This window comes from Scatophagus argus, chromosome 7 (genome assembly GCF_020382885.2).
Source record: "Scatophagus argus isolate fScaArg1 chromosome 7, fScaArg1.pri, whole genome shotgun sequence".
NCBI lineage: Eukaryota > Metazoa > Chordata > Actinopteri > Scatophagidae > Scatophagus > Scatophagus argus.
Genome location: NC_058499.1, coordinates 13878671 through 13897747, shown reverse-complemented (window position 1 = coordinate 13897747; position 19077 = coordinate 13878671). Strand labels below are relative to the sequence as shown.

The 19077-nt window shown below is 40.5% G+C and overlaps 1 protein-coding gene across 3 annotated transcripts; it reads left to right on the top strand.

Annotated features, from left to right (window-relative positions):
• The first annotated feature begins 13430 nt into the window (after positions 1-13430).
• Positions 13431-18444, top strand: LOC124062432 (receptor-interacting serine/threonine-protein kinase 3-like). Of its 3 annotated transcripts, XM_046395194.1 has the most exons (13): positions 13431-14046; positions 14574-14713; positions 14975-15154; positions 15277-15601; positions 15697-15851; positions 15948-15997; positions 16184-16339; positions 16955-17037; positions 17144-17240; positions 17329-17396; positions 17674-17719; positions 17880-18122; positions 18207-18444. In XM_046395194.1, the coding sequence occupies exons 3-13, from the start codon at positions 15000-15002 to the stop codon at positions 18218-18220; spliced, it is 1392 nt and encodes a 463-aa protein (XP_046251150.1). In that variant the 5' UTR covers positions 13431-14046; positions 14574-14713; positions 14975-14999; the 3' UTR covers positions 18221-18444. The 3 variants fall into 3 exon arrangements, with proteins under 3 accessions (XP_046251150.1, XP_046251149.1, XP_046251151.1); XM_046395193.1 differs by lacking the exon at positions 13431-14046 and having other exon boundaries at positions 14458-14713; positions 14954-15154; XM_046395195.1 differs by lacking the exons at positions 13431-14046; positions 14574-14713 and having other exon boundaries at positions 15008-15147.
• The last annotated feature ends 633 nt before the right edge of the window (positions 18445-19077 follow it).

Sequence of the window (19077 nt, the reverse complement as noted above, 5' to 3'; positions counted from 1 at the left end):
AAGTGTTGCTCTGCTTTCTCCTTCTCTGTCCTGCTCTTTCATCATGTTCCTTCCGTCAGTTATGGTGAAACTCACTATGGTGAAAATCTGTGTAAGATGTGTGTGGTGATGATATCTCTTGCTTTTTGTAATCCTGTCACAGCTGTGTGCATGGGTTTTCAAGGTGGAACCACTTCCAAATTTACAACCACCAGAAACATCAATTCCTCCTCATGTACAGCCAGCCAGCACTCATGCACATCTGAGTTACCATGAACACACACACACACACACACACACACACACAGACAGAGAGAGAGAGAGAGAGAGAGAGATGCACTTCTCCAGTGTCAGTTCCTTCTTTTGTTTCGTGTTATTACAAACTGAATATCTTTGGATTTAAAATATTTTTCTCTACTTTCTGAAATTTATAGGCTAAATTATTAATCTATTAATCCAACAACTGGCAGACAAAAGACTAAAGATTTTGAGAAAGAAAATTAAATTGCATATTAACTTATCAGCCTTTGTACTGAGCAATAAAGATCTTTTCAAATTGCTTTGCAGTAGGGCAGCAGTTGCCAGGACAACCAAGGTTGCACTTTCACATGTGGAAGTGAGAAAACCACAGCAGAGAGAGTGCAAAGTCAGTGTCTGAGCTGGAGCAAATGCAGCAATCATTTGGAAATCACCCTGTTAGTGACTGACATGATCTTTTTTTAAGAAAACAATGAGATAGTGAAAAAAATCGCTGTTACTGTGATGCTGTCCATTATGGGAAAACAGATGAGAGAACAGTATTCTGAAGTGGTATTGGTCTCAATATTCAGCCAAACAATAGGTCACGTTTCTTCAGAAATACGTTACGTCCTATCAAAACCAGGATGTTGTGCTTGACACCGGCACCCCCCACACCTCAATCGGTTTCATTTCCTTCATATGTTTGTACATAGAAACAGTAGGTCATTCTGCCATTTGCAAGGAGCCAAGAGCAAATCTCTACTGCACAAACAGGCCAACATCTCCCCACCTTCGTTGGCTTAAAGACAGAAAAATAAAATATAAAGTCTTTTTAAAAACATTTGCTTGGTTTTCACTGAATATTTGAGCAAACACATAACTGACTATATAGAATAATTGTTTGTCAGTGGTGAAAAATGCTACTGTCAGCACAGAGACACTTAAGATATAATAGAACAAAATATTAAAAGAAAATATTATAATATAAATAATAGAACACATAATACATAATAAAGCAGACCATTTCACCTCAGCTGTTAGGCAGTGTAGAAAGTGTTTTGACCCAGATGAAGGCAGAAATGGTCTGAAACTTTTTATCTTCCCCTTTAAATTCTCCAAATTCATCCACGTGCTCTGGTTCTTCTTTTATTTTTTAAATTTTTATGTGATTCCCAAACATTACATTGGCTTTCTTGAAAAGTAGGAACCAGAAAATATTTTTTAAGCTTCGGTCTATACACTTAACATGTGCATTCTATGCTTGTGTGCTTGGGTGTGTCTTTTCCAAATAAAATTTTAACAAAGAAAGACTCTCAGCTAATTCTGATATACAGCAGAACCTCAGTGCAAAAGCAGATGAAGCGAAAGTATGGGTAAGGAATTAAAAAAGCTCTACATCAACAGGAAAATTATTTGTTTTTGTTTGTTCAGTACAGCTTGAATGTTACATGTGCAATTGCATTCATACTGGCTCTCTTTTGTCGCACATCACATAAGTGCTGCTAAATAGACAGCTCTTCATTATGACAAGGACCTGTTCTCTGTTAACTCGTTCCATATGGAAGACAATCAGCCCCCATGGGACCTGTGTCAACCAGAGTGTGAAACGTCGGCAGAACACACACACAAGACGATGCACACATTCACAGCAATAGACATACACACAAAAGGGAAGAGAAAATGAACTTGGAAGCAAATACAGACTGGTCGTTCTACTCAGACATCTGCTCAGTCCCACAGACAGATGGTGAGCCAATCAGACCGCCTGGTGCCTCTGTCACTCTCCGCCTCCCATGCCACCTTTCTGCCCCTCCCCTAAACCTGTATCCTGACACACATGACAGGTGGCACCTTGCAAATGTGACCCCCGCAATTGCCCTGGAAAATACTTTATGTATTCATTACATTAAACCAAAAATGAATTAATTTAATTTCACTTCTTTTTCACCACCTAAAGTCTCTGCACATTTGCATAGATCAAAGGCAAGAGAGGGGATCCAAAGCCGGTAACAAAAAGCAGCGGACAGACTGCACTAAATGACCTCTCCCCTACTGATAAATGCAGTGGGCTGATACAGAGGCTAGTCTCAGATTCGGCTATGATTGATTAAACTGGAACACACTGGCCTTATTGCGGTTTGATGCTGCAACACTGAACAGAAAGCCCCCATTTATCTACTCTGAAAGGTTTATTTCCACGGCAGCTTGACCTTCTAAAGGGGGCAGCCGCCAGATAAATGTCATCTATGGACTTTGCTGTGGGCAATATTCTGCAAGTGAAGTGGAATAAGATGGGTCTCTCTTAAAGCCGGTGCAGGAATTTCATCTAAACATTTTGTTAGCTCTGAAAGCATTGATTGACCATATAGGAGGTCATGTGTGAGTATACAGGTAGTGTGTAAATGTGGGAGTGCGTGTGGGTGGGAAGGAAAGAAATACTGCTGTTGGATCGATTAAATGGTCCGTATCTTATAGTGAATGCAAATATACATCTCACATGCCCACATGTTCATACGCTGAATGAACCCAAGAATCGCATAATTAACCATCTGAGTTTCATGTGAGCAACCTCAGTGCATGTGAATGCACCTGCAGAGACACCCAGAACAGAGATGGGGAGCCCTAATAAACACAGCATGAAGGCAGAGCGACAGAGCACAGGGACGCACCGGCAGACTTTGATGAGCATCTGCCAGGGTACACACACTGGGTCATGTCCTGCACGTTAATGACTCATTCATTAACCCCTTCCTCACATTACCTAAACTCAGTTGATAAGCTGGCTCACTGGCAACCGCCATCAGATGCACAAGGAACGCTGCCACACCGCACTGCGAGTCTGCCGCATTCATTAACATGCAGGAGGGACTGTGCACTGTGCGCACACGCACACACACTTCACATATTCACACCTGAGACCTCCCCTTGGCTACACACACACACACACACACACACACACAAAATGACCACAGCTGAGCGAGCAGATACTTTGGTGAAGTCAATTAGAATGGAGGCGCCTTCACCACTGCAGCTCATCAATAGTCCTTAAACAGGCTGCAGTGTAAACAGCTCAGGAGATTTAATTGCATGCTGGGTTACACACACTCTCCAGCCTCTATCTGTATCTCATCTTTTACATATATGCATGTGGTGAGAGGCGAGAACCATTCCTCTCATTTGCACTTTCGCTTGATTAGTCTACTTTTCTTAATGTGCTTTCTCTTCTTCTCACTCTGAAATTAATGAAATAAGAAAATCAAACCGACAAAAAAAAAACACGTATAGCATCTGTAATTCAGAGCAGTCTCACAAAGGACAGCTTTCAAAGCTGGACATGAGAGAATGAAAGCTCGGATCAGTATCAAACCTGAGCTGCGTCCATGACTTTGTGGACTCAGCAGAAGGTTTCACATTCAACCTTGAAGCAACCAGACATCAACATAGCATAATCAAAGGTTTTCTAATAACGTTGAAACATACTCATAATTCATCACTTTTCCTCTAGCTCTATTGAGGTTTTTATTGCTTATTTTATTTGGTTTAAGTGTCTTTGCATTCTGTCTGGTTGACTATCAGTTCTCTCCTGAAAGCTTCCCTGAGTAGCAGGCTCAAATAAAATCTCAAATTAATTCCACTGTATATTCTAGACTACCCGCCCAGCTGCAAACTTAGCTGCTAGTTAGCTAGCGTTAGCTGGTGAAAAGAGTAGTTAGCAAGCTAAAGACACAAACATTTTCTTGTCTAGGAGATGAAGGAGACCAAATGGGAGCCAAAAGAAAGCAGGCCAGAAACACCACTCCTGTGGGATGATAATGTTGCTCCATTTCTGCTGGATGTTTGCTAAAGGGTTCCCATTGTCAACTTAAACAACAACAAACGTCCAAGTTAAAAGCTAGAAAAGATGCTGTTCTGCCCCCGTGGTGGCGAAAAATATCAATATACACTATATACACAAAAGTATTGGGACAAGGCAGTTTTCATGGGTTGTCCAAAGCCCCTAACATCAGTGAAGGGAAATTTTAATGCTTTAGCATACCAAGACATTTTGGACAATATAACAAAAATATTGGGGAAGACGATTTTATATTCCAGCATGACTGTGTGCCAGTGCAGTTGGTGTAATGGATATAGAATATATCAATACCAGTAGATGTTAATGAAAAAAAAAAACTTTTCTCAGGTGTGCTGCTGTTTTTGTGACTATTTTTTAATTTCACGTGTCTAATCCATAGATCAAATCTAATTTAATAAAGTTATTCCAAAGAGAGATTTTTTGAATAGAGAGATCATAAAGAGGTCAACAATGTTTACCCTGATAGTTGCGGTTCTTCGGACCTATATATAATTAACATTTGAGATCTTAAATGTTCCACAGCATATCTTTGCCCTATAAGGGAACAAAAAGTTTTTTGACCCTCAAACTCACCAATTTATAAATAGCTAAAGTTTTGCACAACATGTTTCTAATGAATCAAATTAGGAACTACACTTTAATGTTGCATTATGAAGCGGGAACACAGGTTCAGCAGGTAGAAACACTTGAGGTAAGGTTATTCGTCAGACACCATGAGGTTTGTAGAAACCATTTCTCTTTCTCTGTTGTAAAGTAAAAGTGTTTCTTTCCCCTGCAGCAACTGCTGAGTGTTAGTTAGCTGACATCAGCAGAACCAACTCCTAACATCACTCATGCGTGACTGTTCTGCAGTCAGACTGCAGCTTTAGGGAAAAATGAACTGAAATGTTATTACTTTATATTTTTATATATTTATTATAGAGAGACTAGCCTTGCACAAACAAGCAAAAAAGAGAACTGGACCGTTTTGTAGTAAGAACAAGAACATAAAGCGGCAGATAGTGAGATGGCATCAGTAAAACAAAAATAGCAGCAATTAAATGCCATCTGTTCTTGTCCTACTAATCACACATAAGAGGTAGGAATCTATGCAGGGTATAAATTCAGCAGCAGGAGAATCTTGAGATTGCTCCCAGCTCTGATATGAAGTTGTGTGTCTGTGTTGTGTGTGGGTCTGTTTTTAACTCTAGGTGTGGTTTTGTGACAGATACAAAAGTGACATATTTGACCCACAGCACTTGAAGGTGTTACTTAAAGATAATGAGGTGTGAATAACTGAATTACTACTCTCTATTATAAGTACACGCCAACCAGATAAAAAAAAAAAAAAAGCATCCAATATTTTTGTCCACAGTTATGTACAAACACACACACAAACACTGAATGTTATCTGCTTCTCCTCCTCTTCCCATTGTTACAGGGCAGTAATCAATTATCTCAGTATGATGTCATTCTGCTAACCCTCCCCCATACTGTTCAGAGCTCCTCCATTTGTACACTGGCTGCTCTGTTGCGGTGTGCATCAGATCAGGAATGGACGATAATAATCTTGGTCTGAGAAAAACACCCAAACCCTTACCCAAAACAATGACTGATGTTTCATTATCTAGAGTACCATACAGATAATAAAACTTATTAGAGATAAGCCCACATATTGACACAAGTTAATGTACATTACAATCAAGTCACATGTATACACACAGCCACACACACACACACACTCAGTATATCACGTCAGCAGTGATTTGATTACTGCTGAATGAATTCACCGGCTTGATCACACTGAGTCATCTGGTCTCCATGCTCAGTGACAGGATAATTGAATGAGGGACAGTAATGAAGAGACATGGGCGCCAACATGTAGGACAGCGTAAGGTCTTTGTTTTTGGGTCGCCTATCGTTTTGTGTGGGTTCTCTGTATCTGAGTGTTTGCACGAGTATAAATAACACCTCCATTATCAGATTATCAAGTGACTTTACAAGGGGCAAGGTGCAAACCACACACTTGCCGCTCCGCAGACGTGGTCGTTATTTTGGCAGATGTGAGATGATGTCATCCTCCACAGTAGAGCTTTTTTTCATGCAGGAAATATACAGAAGACTTTTTGCATTGTATGCTGCAGTATCGCTGAGGAGCAGTGAAGCCGTGAGATGCTGTTCTCTCACTGTATGCAGAGCAGAACCCTCCAGCAACATGAAGATAATCCACTTAGCTTCTGCGTGTGTCAAGATACCAAGTTGCCCTGGATTCCCTCAGCTGTACTCACAGGGCCGGGTGTAACAGATAGAGCAAAAATGCATATTAATCAGCTGCCCCTTCCTATGGAGGAAGACAACCGATCTGACAGAACAATATATCTGCAAAAAATACAAGATGAGCAACCATAGAACACTGAGATAAAATGTATCCCAATTTTTTGACAGCCTCATCCCCTTCTCTAATTATAATTTATCGGCATGCGTTGAATTTATAATCCTAGATTAGCTGATAATGAAACCTTGTGACTGGAGTCTGTGAGATGCTGCAGGATTTAGACTGTAATAGTTGTTGTTATTTACCTCAAAGGGGATGTATTTAAAGCAGCTCTTTACAAAATCCAAATTTAATTTGGCTTTGTTGGCAGTTAATTTCGTGCTTCATGTTACCCTTACAGTACATCCATCTTGAAAACAACTAAAAGATGTTCTTCTCAAGAGGCCCCAAGAGCGGAGCTAATCAGCGTGGTGATCAGCATGGCGGTAAAAACTATAGCTGCTCCAATTGTCATTTAAAGTACACAAGCGACCCTGCAATCAAGAGCACACATGTTAGTTTGAACCAAGAGTTTCCAGTCTTGTGCAGTCATACATCCTGGTTTAGGTGAAGGATAAAGCTAGTAAACTGTTCACAGCGGTTTCACAGCAGTAAAGCTATCGCATGCACCATTGAGGTCAAATGATACCATCTAGTTTGTGATCTGTTCCAATATCAGTGACAACATGTCTCCATCAGCCTTAGCTGGAGACAGACCTGCTATTGATCTCCTCATCTTTTGCTGAAACAGAAACCCATCAAATCAGGCAGACAGAGAGAGGTTAGTTATATATGTAAAATGTGCCTTCTTACATATATAACTTCTATGAATATTAAGCACATTTTTATAAAAGTGCATAATTCAGCTCAGACTTATTTATAAATGTGTCCTCCCAGGCATAGCATTTTATTTATTTAATCCATTCATTGCTATATCAGGATATCTGCCATAATTCTTATATGATAGTCTCGCCCTCTTGGCTCAATCTCTACGACAGACATGAGGCCATACCATTTTATAGCTGAGCCAAGTCTGGGCCAATCACATTAGTTCCAGACCATCAAAGCACAGAGGAGAAATAAAACACAATTTGCTGCCTTTATTTATTTGTATACACTACAATGCATGCATGACACAACAAGAAAACAACATTTTTCCTGTTCTATCTATCTATCTATCTATCTATCTATCTATCTATCTATCTATCTATCTATCTATCTATCTATCTATCTGTCTGTCTGTCTGTCTGTCTGTCTGTGTAAATAATTTATGTGTTATATAGTTTATGTCAGTAATTTCTTGTGCTGTCAGTGCAAATGATTCTTATTAAAGCAACTCCTGTAATAAGATAATCACTTATTCACCTGAAATATTAATACACACCGAGGCAGGAAGCATGATCAATATTAATCTTGGCTCACCCACAAACACATGCATGTACAGACACACACAAACACAAACACACATACACCCACACACACACACAGTGCATAAACCCCCATAAATAATTTAGATAGGTTCAAGCTCTGAACATGTCAGCTTGAATACAAAAGCCATGGATTTTGTGAACAAATCACTGAGCTCTGAAATTAGTTATGAACGCCAATCTTGTTCAGTGTGTATTTAAAGCAAACATCAACACAGATTTATGTCATGCTATACCTTCGCATTGGTGAGCTTATCAGCCAAGACAAAAATCTCTGCCAAAGCAAACAGCAAAAGAGCCAGTGGTGTCCATATTAAGGTGTGCTGCTCACTGCCAACTGGAAAAGCGTGACCCAGACTGGTGACAAAATTAGATGTGGGGTTATAATCATACATGGAAGAGTGTCAGGAAAAAAAGTTGTGACAGTAAGCCAATGCGAGCTGGGATGACAGAAAAAAAAATCTGGGGTGACAGCTTTGACAGCTATGACAGTAAGAGCACTTGTTAGGGAACGCCTTCTATGCTAATGATTTCTGCTGAGGCACAGGCATTTAAAATGGAGTCAGGGGATGCCAACTGTCTCCTGGCTTTATGAGACGATGCTCAGCAGATGAATCCATTCTTGCCATCACGCAGAGGCCAAAAAAAAAAAAAAAATCCCTCAAGGATGAGTCAGTTTGTTTGGGAACAATGCTAAAGTTGATAATATTTGTTGCAGTTTGTAACTTGTGGAAATAAAAAGCCACTATCACATCCACCTCTTTTTCCTGATCACTCCTGCTCCTTCTATTCTAGCCTTCATCACTCACACTTCCTTTTTCACCTTCCTCCTTCTGGACCATCCATCACCTCATGCACTCTTCTCCCACCCTGCTCCTTTTACTGCTACCTCCCCCTTGAGTGGGGTGCATGGCCTATCGCCATAGTAACAGACAGCCATGACAGGTGGAGATAGCAGGTAGTGCGGTGAAGCATGTCTTCCCCTGGGACTGCAGAATGCCAGCACTATAGAATGAGAATGAGCAGAGCAGGCTCTCTTGTACAAAGTCACCCAGCGTATGGGGTTTACATTCAATTCACTGACGCTTATCATAAGAGGGGTCCATGGCTTATCTGTATTCTACACATGCAGCAAAGCCACACTGCCATTGTTTCTCTTTGCAGCTGGACAGAGGGGAAAGAGGAGTTCAGTGGATTTAAGCATGTTGCATGCTTCTATTTCATCACTCTCTATGGCCCCATTTGAACCAGGCCAAGCCAAGACAGTCTGTTTCATGTCAGTGAGAGACAGGATTCTGCACTAACAAGATCCCACAAATTCAGTTCCATGGACTGCAGAAAAACTGTTTTCCCTGTAACCTGTAACTGAATCGGCTCAGTCTCAAAGATGGGAAATGTTCGCATGCTGATCTCTCTCACACACAAAAAAATACACAGAGCACATTCCTTTAGCAGCTTATCCACATGCACGTGTCATGTTGCTCACAATCATATAATAAGATATATTAAATGACATCCATCTGCAACATGCACAGCCACCGTGTTCAATACTGCATCTCCCATGCCTGAGTAGCCTGCGAGGGATTTCTCCCACCCTTGACCACTGCAGTAGTTGAACACGTGGAGGAGTTAGACAAAAGCGAGAGTTTTCTGAGCTAGATGCAAAAACATGTTTGTTCACTTAGGAAAGCAACTCCTGAGCCTCACTAGGAAGTTATCAGAGGATTTTAGGCTTGTAGTAAAGGGGAGGAGCAAACAAGCAACATCTCTTTTAACGAGATGACAGCTCACCTCCTCCCGTTAGTGGTTGCATGGGCATTTGTCATGCAGAAAGAGTGAAGAGAGAAAGCCATGGCAGAGAAAGAAAGAAACAAAGACAGACAGTAGACAGCGCCTGAAATACTATACCCCCCTGAGACTCACCATAAGCAAACATACGGCTGATTCAGGCATGAGTTGGACAGCCATGATGGGATCTTCCTATAGAGTCCTGAGAAAAGGGACTGTCAGTAATTTCCTGAAGGGATGCTATCCTCTTCTTTTTTCCTTGAATCTTCTCTCAAAAGGCAAGCTCACCAGATGAAGTCTTTCGAAGGACCCTCCGACTCTGTTCTTAACAACCTCTGTGTCTCAGTCAGTGCTGCAGACAGCCTCTGCTCTCTGATTGTAAAGCCACAGTCCCTGGAGAGCCTGTGACTCCCTAGTCTCTCTGCGACTCCTCAGACTGAGCGAAAAGCAGCCCTTCTTCTTCCAGGTCTTTGATGTGAGAGCAGAGTAGCCCACCCCCCCACCCCTACCCCACTCCTCCTTTCACTTTTAAAACACTCCCCGCAGCCCCCCACGCCTACCTCCCCGAAACCCCTGTGACTCGGGTGCTTCTTGCTAAACGCTCCCCTCCTTCTGTTGCTGCCTTCTGCCTCCTTCTTCACTCTCCTCTCAACACAAAGCGCATCCAGTCGTGCACGAGGGGTCTTTCTCCTGAGTCTGTCCTGTCGCTGTTCCAGAGGGTGTAACCTGCATCAGTGATGCTCCACAGTCTCAAGCACTGCTCTCCACTCAGGGATCCAGTGTAGAAAAATCCCCTTTAGACTAACAGCCCCTGCCTTGTATATCATCAGCATGAGACAAGGGCAGAGAGGGAAGGAGAGGAGAGTATAACAGACAGTTTGCAAAGGACAGAGGATGAGGTGAAAGGCAGCCAGGAGGAGGGAGATATACAGGAGACAGCAGCCACTGGTGAGAGAGGTCCACGCCGTGCTGAGCGTTAATGAAGGTGGGTGGAGAAGTGGGAGGGGAAAGAGCAATGGAAATGCAGCGAGTGAGAGCAGACCGCGCCTATCAATGCCGGCTGAAACAGCAAGGCAGCATGGGATGCAGATACACCTCACCTGGTATGCTGATTGGATTACATGTACACGTATGACAAAGATCCACGGCAGCTGTCATGTTTAAAGCCACCTGTGCTCCAGACTGTGATTTCATTATTTATTTATCTATTTTAGAGCAGTGTTTGGCATTGATAATTTAGAAAGAAAACAGCCTCAGCGTGACTTTTGTCTTGTGTGTGCATGAGAGAACATCAGTAAAAGATCATGTGATCATACGACTGATGAATGCTAAAGCTGGAATTAAGTAGGCCCACATGTATCTACACGCATATGTATGAAGGCATACAGAAAAATTCTCTTGTGTACATCTGACTTTTACTTTTTTTGAAAAAGAAAAAAAACTGAAATTACCAAATTAAAATCATTAAAATGGCAACTATTTTTTCTGCCTGATTAAAAATTTCTCCCACCTCTCAAAATAAGATTTTCAATGAGAACAGAGACAATTTATACTTTCAGTCACAAATGTGTCAGAATAGTGAACTAGAATAAAAACCCATTTTTGACTTCAGGGGGACTTTAAATATCAGCGTTACCATTATTACTCCTGACAGGGGAAGGGAATAACATTGATTATCTTGTTGCAATGGCACCTGGCAGTGGATGGGATATATGAGGCACCAAGTGAATATTTTCTCATTGAAACTGATGTGCTGGAAGCAGAAATAATCGGTAAACATAAGGGCCAAATTGTGATGGCTAGACAATGGAGTCAGAGCAATCTCCAAAACTGCATCTCCTGCAGGATGTTCCCAGTCTGCAGTGGTCAGGACTTACTAAAAGTGGTCCAAGGATGGTAATGCTCCCTGCCACACTGCAAAAAAGGTCCAAGAATGGTTTGAGGAACACTACAACAAGTTTGATTCTCCAGATCTCAGTCCATTCGAGCATCTGTGGGATGGACTGGAAAAACAAATCCCATCCATGGAGGCCCCACCTTACAGTTTAAGGGATTTAAAGGATCTGCTACTGATGGCTTGGTACCAGATACCACAGCGTCAGCGAGCTAGTGGGGTCCATGCCTTGACAGGTCAGGGCTGTTTTGGCAGCAAAAGAGGGACTTACATTCACATTGTGATATATAATTATATTGAAATACTTGTTTCTCTGGGTGGGTGTACTGTAGAGTACATAATCACAGCATGACCACTTGTAAACGTGTTATATGCTTTCACAAAAATAAATGCTTAATGATAATGTAATTCTTCTAGTGAAACTAGTTCCTTTGCATGTATTTTATCCAGCTGGATGTTTTGATTTCTTTTTCAAGTCTTTCTATAACAGCTGTCCAGCTAAAGTATAAGTGCCTATTATTCACAGTGAAGAACAAAGAGTAATGAAGAAAAGGTGCTTCACATTTTACATCTTTGAAAAGACTGTAATTTGTTCAATTTGAGAAGAGCTCAGATGCTTCTTTATTTTCATCTATGTTAAAGCTCACTCCGTAGTGACTAATATAAATGACGCAGCCTCAGCAAACTTTGTCCTGCATATCAGTGGCTCCAAACCTTTCGTAAAACCCCACATCCCAGTCAAGTGACCATTCATCAGAGCCACCAGGTATTTTCCAAATGCAATTTTTTTAATCAGAGTGAGTCCTTGTACTGTTCAGGTTGATCTGCATTCATACCGCTGTGTGGAGTAGCATTAGTGGGAAACCATTTACCCATACTTTTAAGTGGTCTATTTCAGGAGTGTTTTTTGAAGTTTTAGCTCACTATATCATGTGCTCTCCCCTTCTCCTAGCTAGTACAAATACACCTGGTCAGGAAGCAACGCCACGGAACCACACTGAAACATGACAACAAACTTCAACAGAGTCTGACGCAATTTAAGACTAATAGATTTGCAATATATGAACAGTTTTTCTTTAACAATTTTTCCCACACCACTACCTCATTCATTCTGGCCTCCATAACTTCCTGTCACAGTACATGCTTGTTAGTACTAACTGCTGTCATACGGAAGTTAACAGATGCGGCAGAGCATTTTTATAGCACCTAGCATGTATCATAATGGAACAGAAATGTTCTGGTTTGCCCTGACAATTAATATCATTTTTACATTTATTATAATGCTTAATGTGATGTTGCCTAACTGGAGTACTTTTCAGTTTGAACTCCTCCTCTCAGCTGTAGCTCCAGGCTGATCAGAGAACAGATATTGGAAACTTGTATCGTCTTGTTTTGCCACTGCTTTGGTATGAACAAGCTCTTGAATCTTTATATGAGGAACAACAAGAAGAGATAAATGGTGAGTGGAACTTTTTAATGACAAAAAGAGGAACCAACCATCAGGAAGATGGTACTGAAAAGTGTTTGTCTAAGCAGTATATCTAAGCAGTCACTGAACCATGATAAGCATGATATTGGAATTTATGAAGGGTCAAATTAATAGCCAAATTAACATATTCTTTTCTTTACATGTTTTGAAAACATCATGGTTTGTCGATGACAACAGGGTAGAGTTAATTCAAGACATGTCTAAGGTTATGGCGATAAATGAGGAGCTTGGACACATGGTCCACAGAGAAACCCACTCAGAGACTGAAGCTAAAGAGACAATCCAGGACAAAATGAGAGCACTTTATCAGAGCACTTTTCATTCAGGAGGGGTGAAGGTCAAAGCAGCTTTTTACAACGCCCTCAGAAGACATCATCCTGAAGTAGTAGAGAGGCTTTGATACAAAATAGTTGAAAATGGTTGTCTAATCTATGAGTTAATTTGTTGATTGATTTTACTACAATATCCTTTTTTCATAACATGTTTTCACCTTCACTTTTATTTCACAAAGTAACACTGTGTGTTGTGTACAGGGTTGTGTCTCAATGATGAGCACGTCTGCTGTTGTAAATATTCAGATGTTATGATGGAAGGATATTGCAAAAAATTCGAGTTGGAGGAGAGGAAGGGTGTGGATGACGATGTGGAAAACTGAAGTCAGCCTGTCACTTCCTCATTTTGACAGAAGAAACTGGAACTGGACTTGTGAATTCAAATGAGTTTATTCGCAACAAAACTGGACATACCACAACGCTATGATATTAATACCCCATTGTCACCAACCCTTTATTGTTAGACTTCTTATTAACCTTTCCATGTTTTTCTGCTTTTCATACCTTTCTGCCAAAAAACCCCACCATCCTCTGCACTTTCCAGAGTCCTTTGTTTATATCACAGTTAGTCCCATACTTTCCAAGTGTCTGAACCTTAACTGCTCCCTGTTATAAAACACATTCAGCATGAGAGATTTTCACCACACTGCAGGTCGAGGCAGTTGAGAACACTGACATGACCAGCATCTGACCACGGCTGTTTCATTGCTGTGAGCAGAAACCAGAGTCAGATGGTTCAAACAGGCCATTGGTGAGTATGAGGGATTTGAGTTGGGAGGGAAAAAAATGTGTCACAAATGGTTTAGGTTGCACTGGCATTCAATTCTATAAATGAATGAATAAATAAAATCAGTTTTGGTGTCAAAGAGTTGCAGAACTTGGTTAGCGTTTATGTAGTCAACCCCTGTTTTGCACTTTGTATTGAAGTTCTGTGGGTGTAAACTGAAATCAGCAGGTTACAGTGATCCATCAACAAGCATGACAAGGAAAGTGTAGAGTATTAATGTTTAAGATTTAAGATGAATGCTTATTTTTTTTCCTGCGCAGTAGTGATTAAAAGCTTACAGCAGCTGTCCGTTAACTGAGGCCTTTATTATTATTGTTATAATTATTATTAATTTCTTTGGCTGTGAGATGAGAAGCCATCCCTTGAGGTAAAATGCAAAAATTGTGACTATAAGCATTAAAATAAAATGACTTAATTTTCTGTTAGAAAATGTGACCCCCACTTTTTTGCAACAACTTCATCGAGTGTGTTCTCATGTTTCCCCTCCACAGGTCTCTTCAGGCTAAACTCCTCCCCTCGGCTGCAGCTTCGGCCTGATCCGAGAGCGGTGAACCAAATCTGCAGCTCGTATCGCCTTCTTCTCATCAGCTTTGCTCCTGAATCTTTATGTGAAAAGACGAGGGAGTACATGGTGAGTAGCAACCATCTGTTTGATGGGCTGACATAACAAGAACAAAACACAAAGGAAACGCTTGAAAACATTTGTTAGTATACAAATTTTGCTTTCGCTTTCGAGAAAGTGTAAAAGCAAGAACAGGGTACTTTACTGCACTGCAGTACATACAGTGGATTGTATGTTGTATTTACAAATATCTAAGCAGTCATTGAACCTCTTTATTTATTTATTTACTTATTTATTTGTGTGTAACTGCTCCCCTCGTGGAAATTGCAGTTATACTACCGGAGTTCAGCAGGAGATGGCGTTGCTGAGCAACAAGACTGAGCCAGTTGGTGATGAAAGCTTGGACAAATGGGAGTATGTCGGCTCTGGGGGATTTGGCCATGTCTATAAGGCCAAGCACAGAAAATGGAGATTCGATGTGGCCATTAAGATACCTCACAATGGTGCTTGGTAATTGTATAAATATTTGCAATTGTTGTATAGCTTGAATAACTTGATTTAAACAGTTTGAGCAGCTCTGTCTCTTCTGATTTTTCTCCATTCCTTTCTTCAACCTGCTCACCTCACTGCAGCCCGTTCGTGCCCGATGAGAAAGCACTTAGCGAGGCTTATCATATGGAAAAGGCTTCCTGTGAGTTTGTGCTAAGGGTTTATGGGAAATATCAGGGATGTCCACTGGGAGGAACACACATGCAGCAGGGGATAGTGATGGAGTTCATGGAAAGAGGATCTGTTCAGGCCCTGCTGAATGACCTGTCCGGCCCCCCACCATGGCCCCTGGCCTTTCGCTGGGCCAATCAAGTGGCTCTGGGCATGAACTTCCTCCATTCAAAGGACCTTATGCACCAAGACCTAAAGCCAAGTAACGTACTGTTGAATGACGACTTTAACGCCAAGGTAGAGTGCTGCCAACTTAAACTTTTAATGTTCTCATCAGATACAAAGCCGATTAAATTATTTCTTAGTGTAATCTTTGCATTCTTACACTGCAGATAGCAGACTTTGGTCTATCCAGGGTTTCCACCAGTGTTTTGAACTGCAGCGGAGAAGGGGCCGGAGAAGAGCAGCCTGGAGGCTCATACAAGTACATGCCTCCTGAGGCTTTTGAGGCATCCTATGAGCCTGTCCGTGCTTTTGACAGATACAGGTTAACATTACAAAAAGAATACTTATCAGTAGAAATATTACCGTATGAAAGAAAATGTGTTACTCAAAATATCATCTCTTTCTTTATCTTGATCAGCTATGGTATCCTGCTCTGGTCCATTGTTACTGGTAAAGAGCCCTATGAAAGTATGTATAGTTTATGTTATTGTCCTACTATTTTGCACACTGTTTTCATCCCCCCCTTTTTAAATTTTCCTCATAATTAATAAGCTAAGCACTGTAAAACCTGTTTATGTCCAGTTCCCAAATATGTGCACACACTCACTTGTGTTGATATGATCTGACGTCTTCATCACATCACATGCTCTGTAGTGGCTGATTACAATCTTGTGGTGCTGAGGATCCCCATGGGGGACAGACCATCCTGTGAGAAAATTGACCAGATGAAGGTAGAAGGATTGAAAGAGCTGGTTGACCTCATGCAAAGGTGCTGGACAAAGAATCCCTCCATGAGACCCACCTTTCAATGTATGTATTTCTTATAGCAGTATACATGCTCATTGTCGCCATATTAGAACATTTTCTTCTCTGACCTGTACACCACTGTGCAAAAGATTGGAATCAGCTGTTTTATTGATGCTTATCTTCTCTGCTTCAATAACGGCTATTTTAACATTGATAAAGTAAAAAGTAGTAATATTCATAGACTAACCCTTTAACCAATGACTGGTGATTTCTTATATTTTTATTTAGCTGTTGCTCTCAGGTATATTTATCTCTTTCTGTCCTTTCACTTGTTAGTGCAATTTAACAGTCGTACAACGTCTCGTTCTCCATCAACAAATTTTTTACATTTTTTTGGCAAACCGTTCATACAAAATAGCCTGTATTTGTAAAGAGGACTTTCTCCAACCTAAAAGCATCAGAGACCATTTGTGTAGATATAAGACAGAGTAGTCCTCTCAGCCGTTTGACTGGACCAGATCAAGGTTTTGTGGAAGGCTATTCTTTTGAATGGTAATGAACACTTGTAGACTCGATGGAGACCCATGATACTCGCATTCTTTGTGAAGCCACCATTCACATTCATGTCCATTGCCATATGAGCACTGTGTGTTTAATAAAATTTGCGTTCTATTTCAGACTGCATTGAAGTAACCGAGAAAGTATTCTTAAAGCACAAGAAGGGAATTCATGATGCAATCCGGGAAGTCTTGACAAGACTGGTACAACTCATTTTCATTTCAGAAAATGTTATATATATAATTATTCATACTTTACTTTTAAATGGTTCTCTGTTATATAAGATGTTTTTCCCCTGTTTTACTTTAGGAGTCACCACCCAGTAATCAACATTCAAAAACAAGTGTGGCTTCCACTTTTCCTCTTCAGACACCAGGTGCTTTGCCCAATCCTGTCTGTGGGTCAGGTGAGTTTAATCTGACTAAAGTTAGAGATTTATCTCGTTAAACTCACTCCTTACTTTCCATTCTAAAACAGGATGTGTTCTCTTTCAGAACAGTCAGAGTCAATTGATATGGATTATGCTAGAAGTGTTTCAAAAACTGCAAGTTCCTCAGTACAGGTATGTAAAATTCACATTGACCTTTGCCTCACTGGAAGCTGGAAACAAAATAAGTGACTTTATATAGTCATAGCCACAGTGTGCAAAGAGAATGTCAGGGAAATATTGTTGCATTTTAATTTAGTTATTTTTGTTTCATCTTTGAAATTAATAATATTTTGTATTCTCATCATATTGTAGCAAACTTCATTTTTAGACTGGGACTTCTGAATGTGGTGTGTAATACACTTAGCATTGCACTGCATGAACTGAAGAAGCTTTTTAATTTTGCCAACAGGACCCCGCCAGTGTTTGTACTGCAAAACTGAGTGTCACAGATAAATGTGAGTGTTTTTGCAATGCTTATCCTCTGTTGAATTCAAATTATTTTTGTTAACATTTCCTGTATGTCATCAAAAAGTTCTCATATGAGCATGTTTAGGAAAGTTCTAAAGAATCACATGAATAACTGAATTATGCTTTCCATACATGTTTTGAAAACAGCAAGGTTTGTCGATGACAACATGGCAGAGTTAATTCAACAAGTTTCTGAGGTGATGGCGATAGTCGAGGAGCTTGGACACATGGTGCACGGAGAGACCTACTCAGTGATTGAAGCTAAAGAGACAAGCCAGGCCAAAATGAGAGCACTTTATCAGAGGACTTTTCGTTCAGGAGGGGTGAAGGTCAAAGCAGCTTTTTACGACGCCCTCAGAAGACATCATCCTGAACTAGTCGAGAGGCTCGGTAGGATTTGATACAAAATAGTTGAAAATGGATTTCTAATCTATGAGTTATTCAAGTTGTAAATTTGGTTGTCTTTTCCCTCAGGCGGTGATTTCTAAAGTGATTGTGGCCTTCCTGCAATTTATGGACAAAGTGGCATAGACTTTTCCTGCCTCTCCTCCTACACTTTGATCTTTCTTGAAAAATGTTTATATTTTATTCATTTGCATATATGTAATTTGTTAAGACTTTACTACAATATCCTTTTTTTTTTACAAGTCCTGATGAACACAATAAGCTTTTTGTATATTTTTAAATAAACAAATTTCCAGAAAGAAAGAAATTGTGACTACTCACCTCCTTTTTTATTTCACAAAGTAACACCGTTGTGTGTGTGTGTGTGTGTTAACCTTTTTTTCTCCACTGTACTTTTTTTTATTTTTATTTTATTTATTTTTTTTTTACATTGGCTCACTTAAATGATTTTATACTATCTTTAAAAAAAACCCAGAGAATTCTGTCCTCCCACCTGCTCAGACAGACATGTATGGCATTGTTGTGTGCTGATATTGAAGGGGGATATTGCTTGTTTCCTCCATTGACGGAGAGGGAGGGAGAGAGAGAGAGAGACTGCGTAAGAGGCTTTTCTGGTTCAGTTCCTCAGTAACTGTCACAAGCAGTCAGTCAGTCACCTGCAGATGATGTTGTTGAGGGCACCCCAGGCAACAAATTCCTCTCTCAGTTTGACGTACAGGTTTGCTGTTCATTACTCTCATGTTGAAAAACTATACACATAATGAACTGACAAAGACTTGTCTAAAGACCTCACAAACCACCTTTCTGTGCGTTCATTAACCTTTTCTGACTCATAAAGGTAAAATCTTACGTGTCACTGGTGGTTTCTGTGTGTATTTATAAGCCTATTTTATTACATTACTGTGACCTAATATGCACAAGTGCTATGGGGTACATGCCA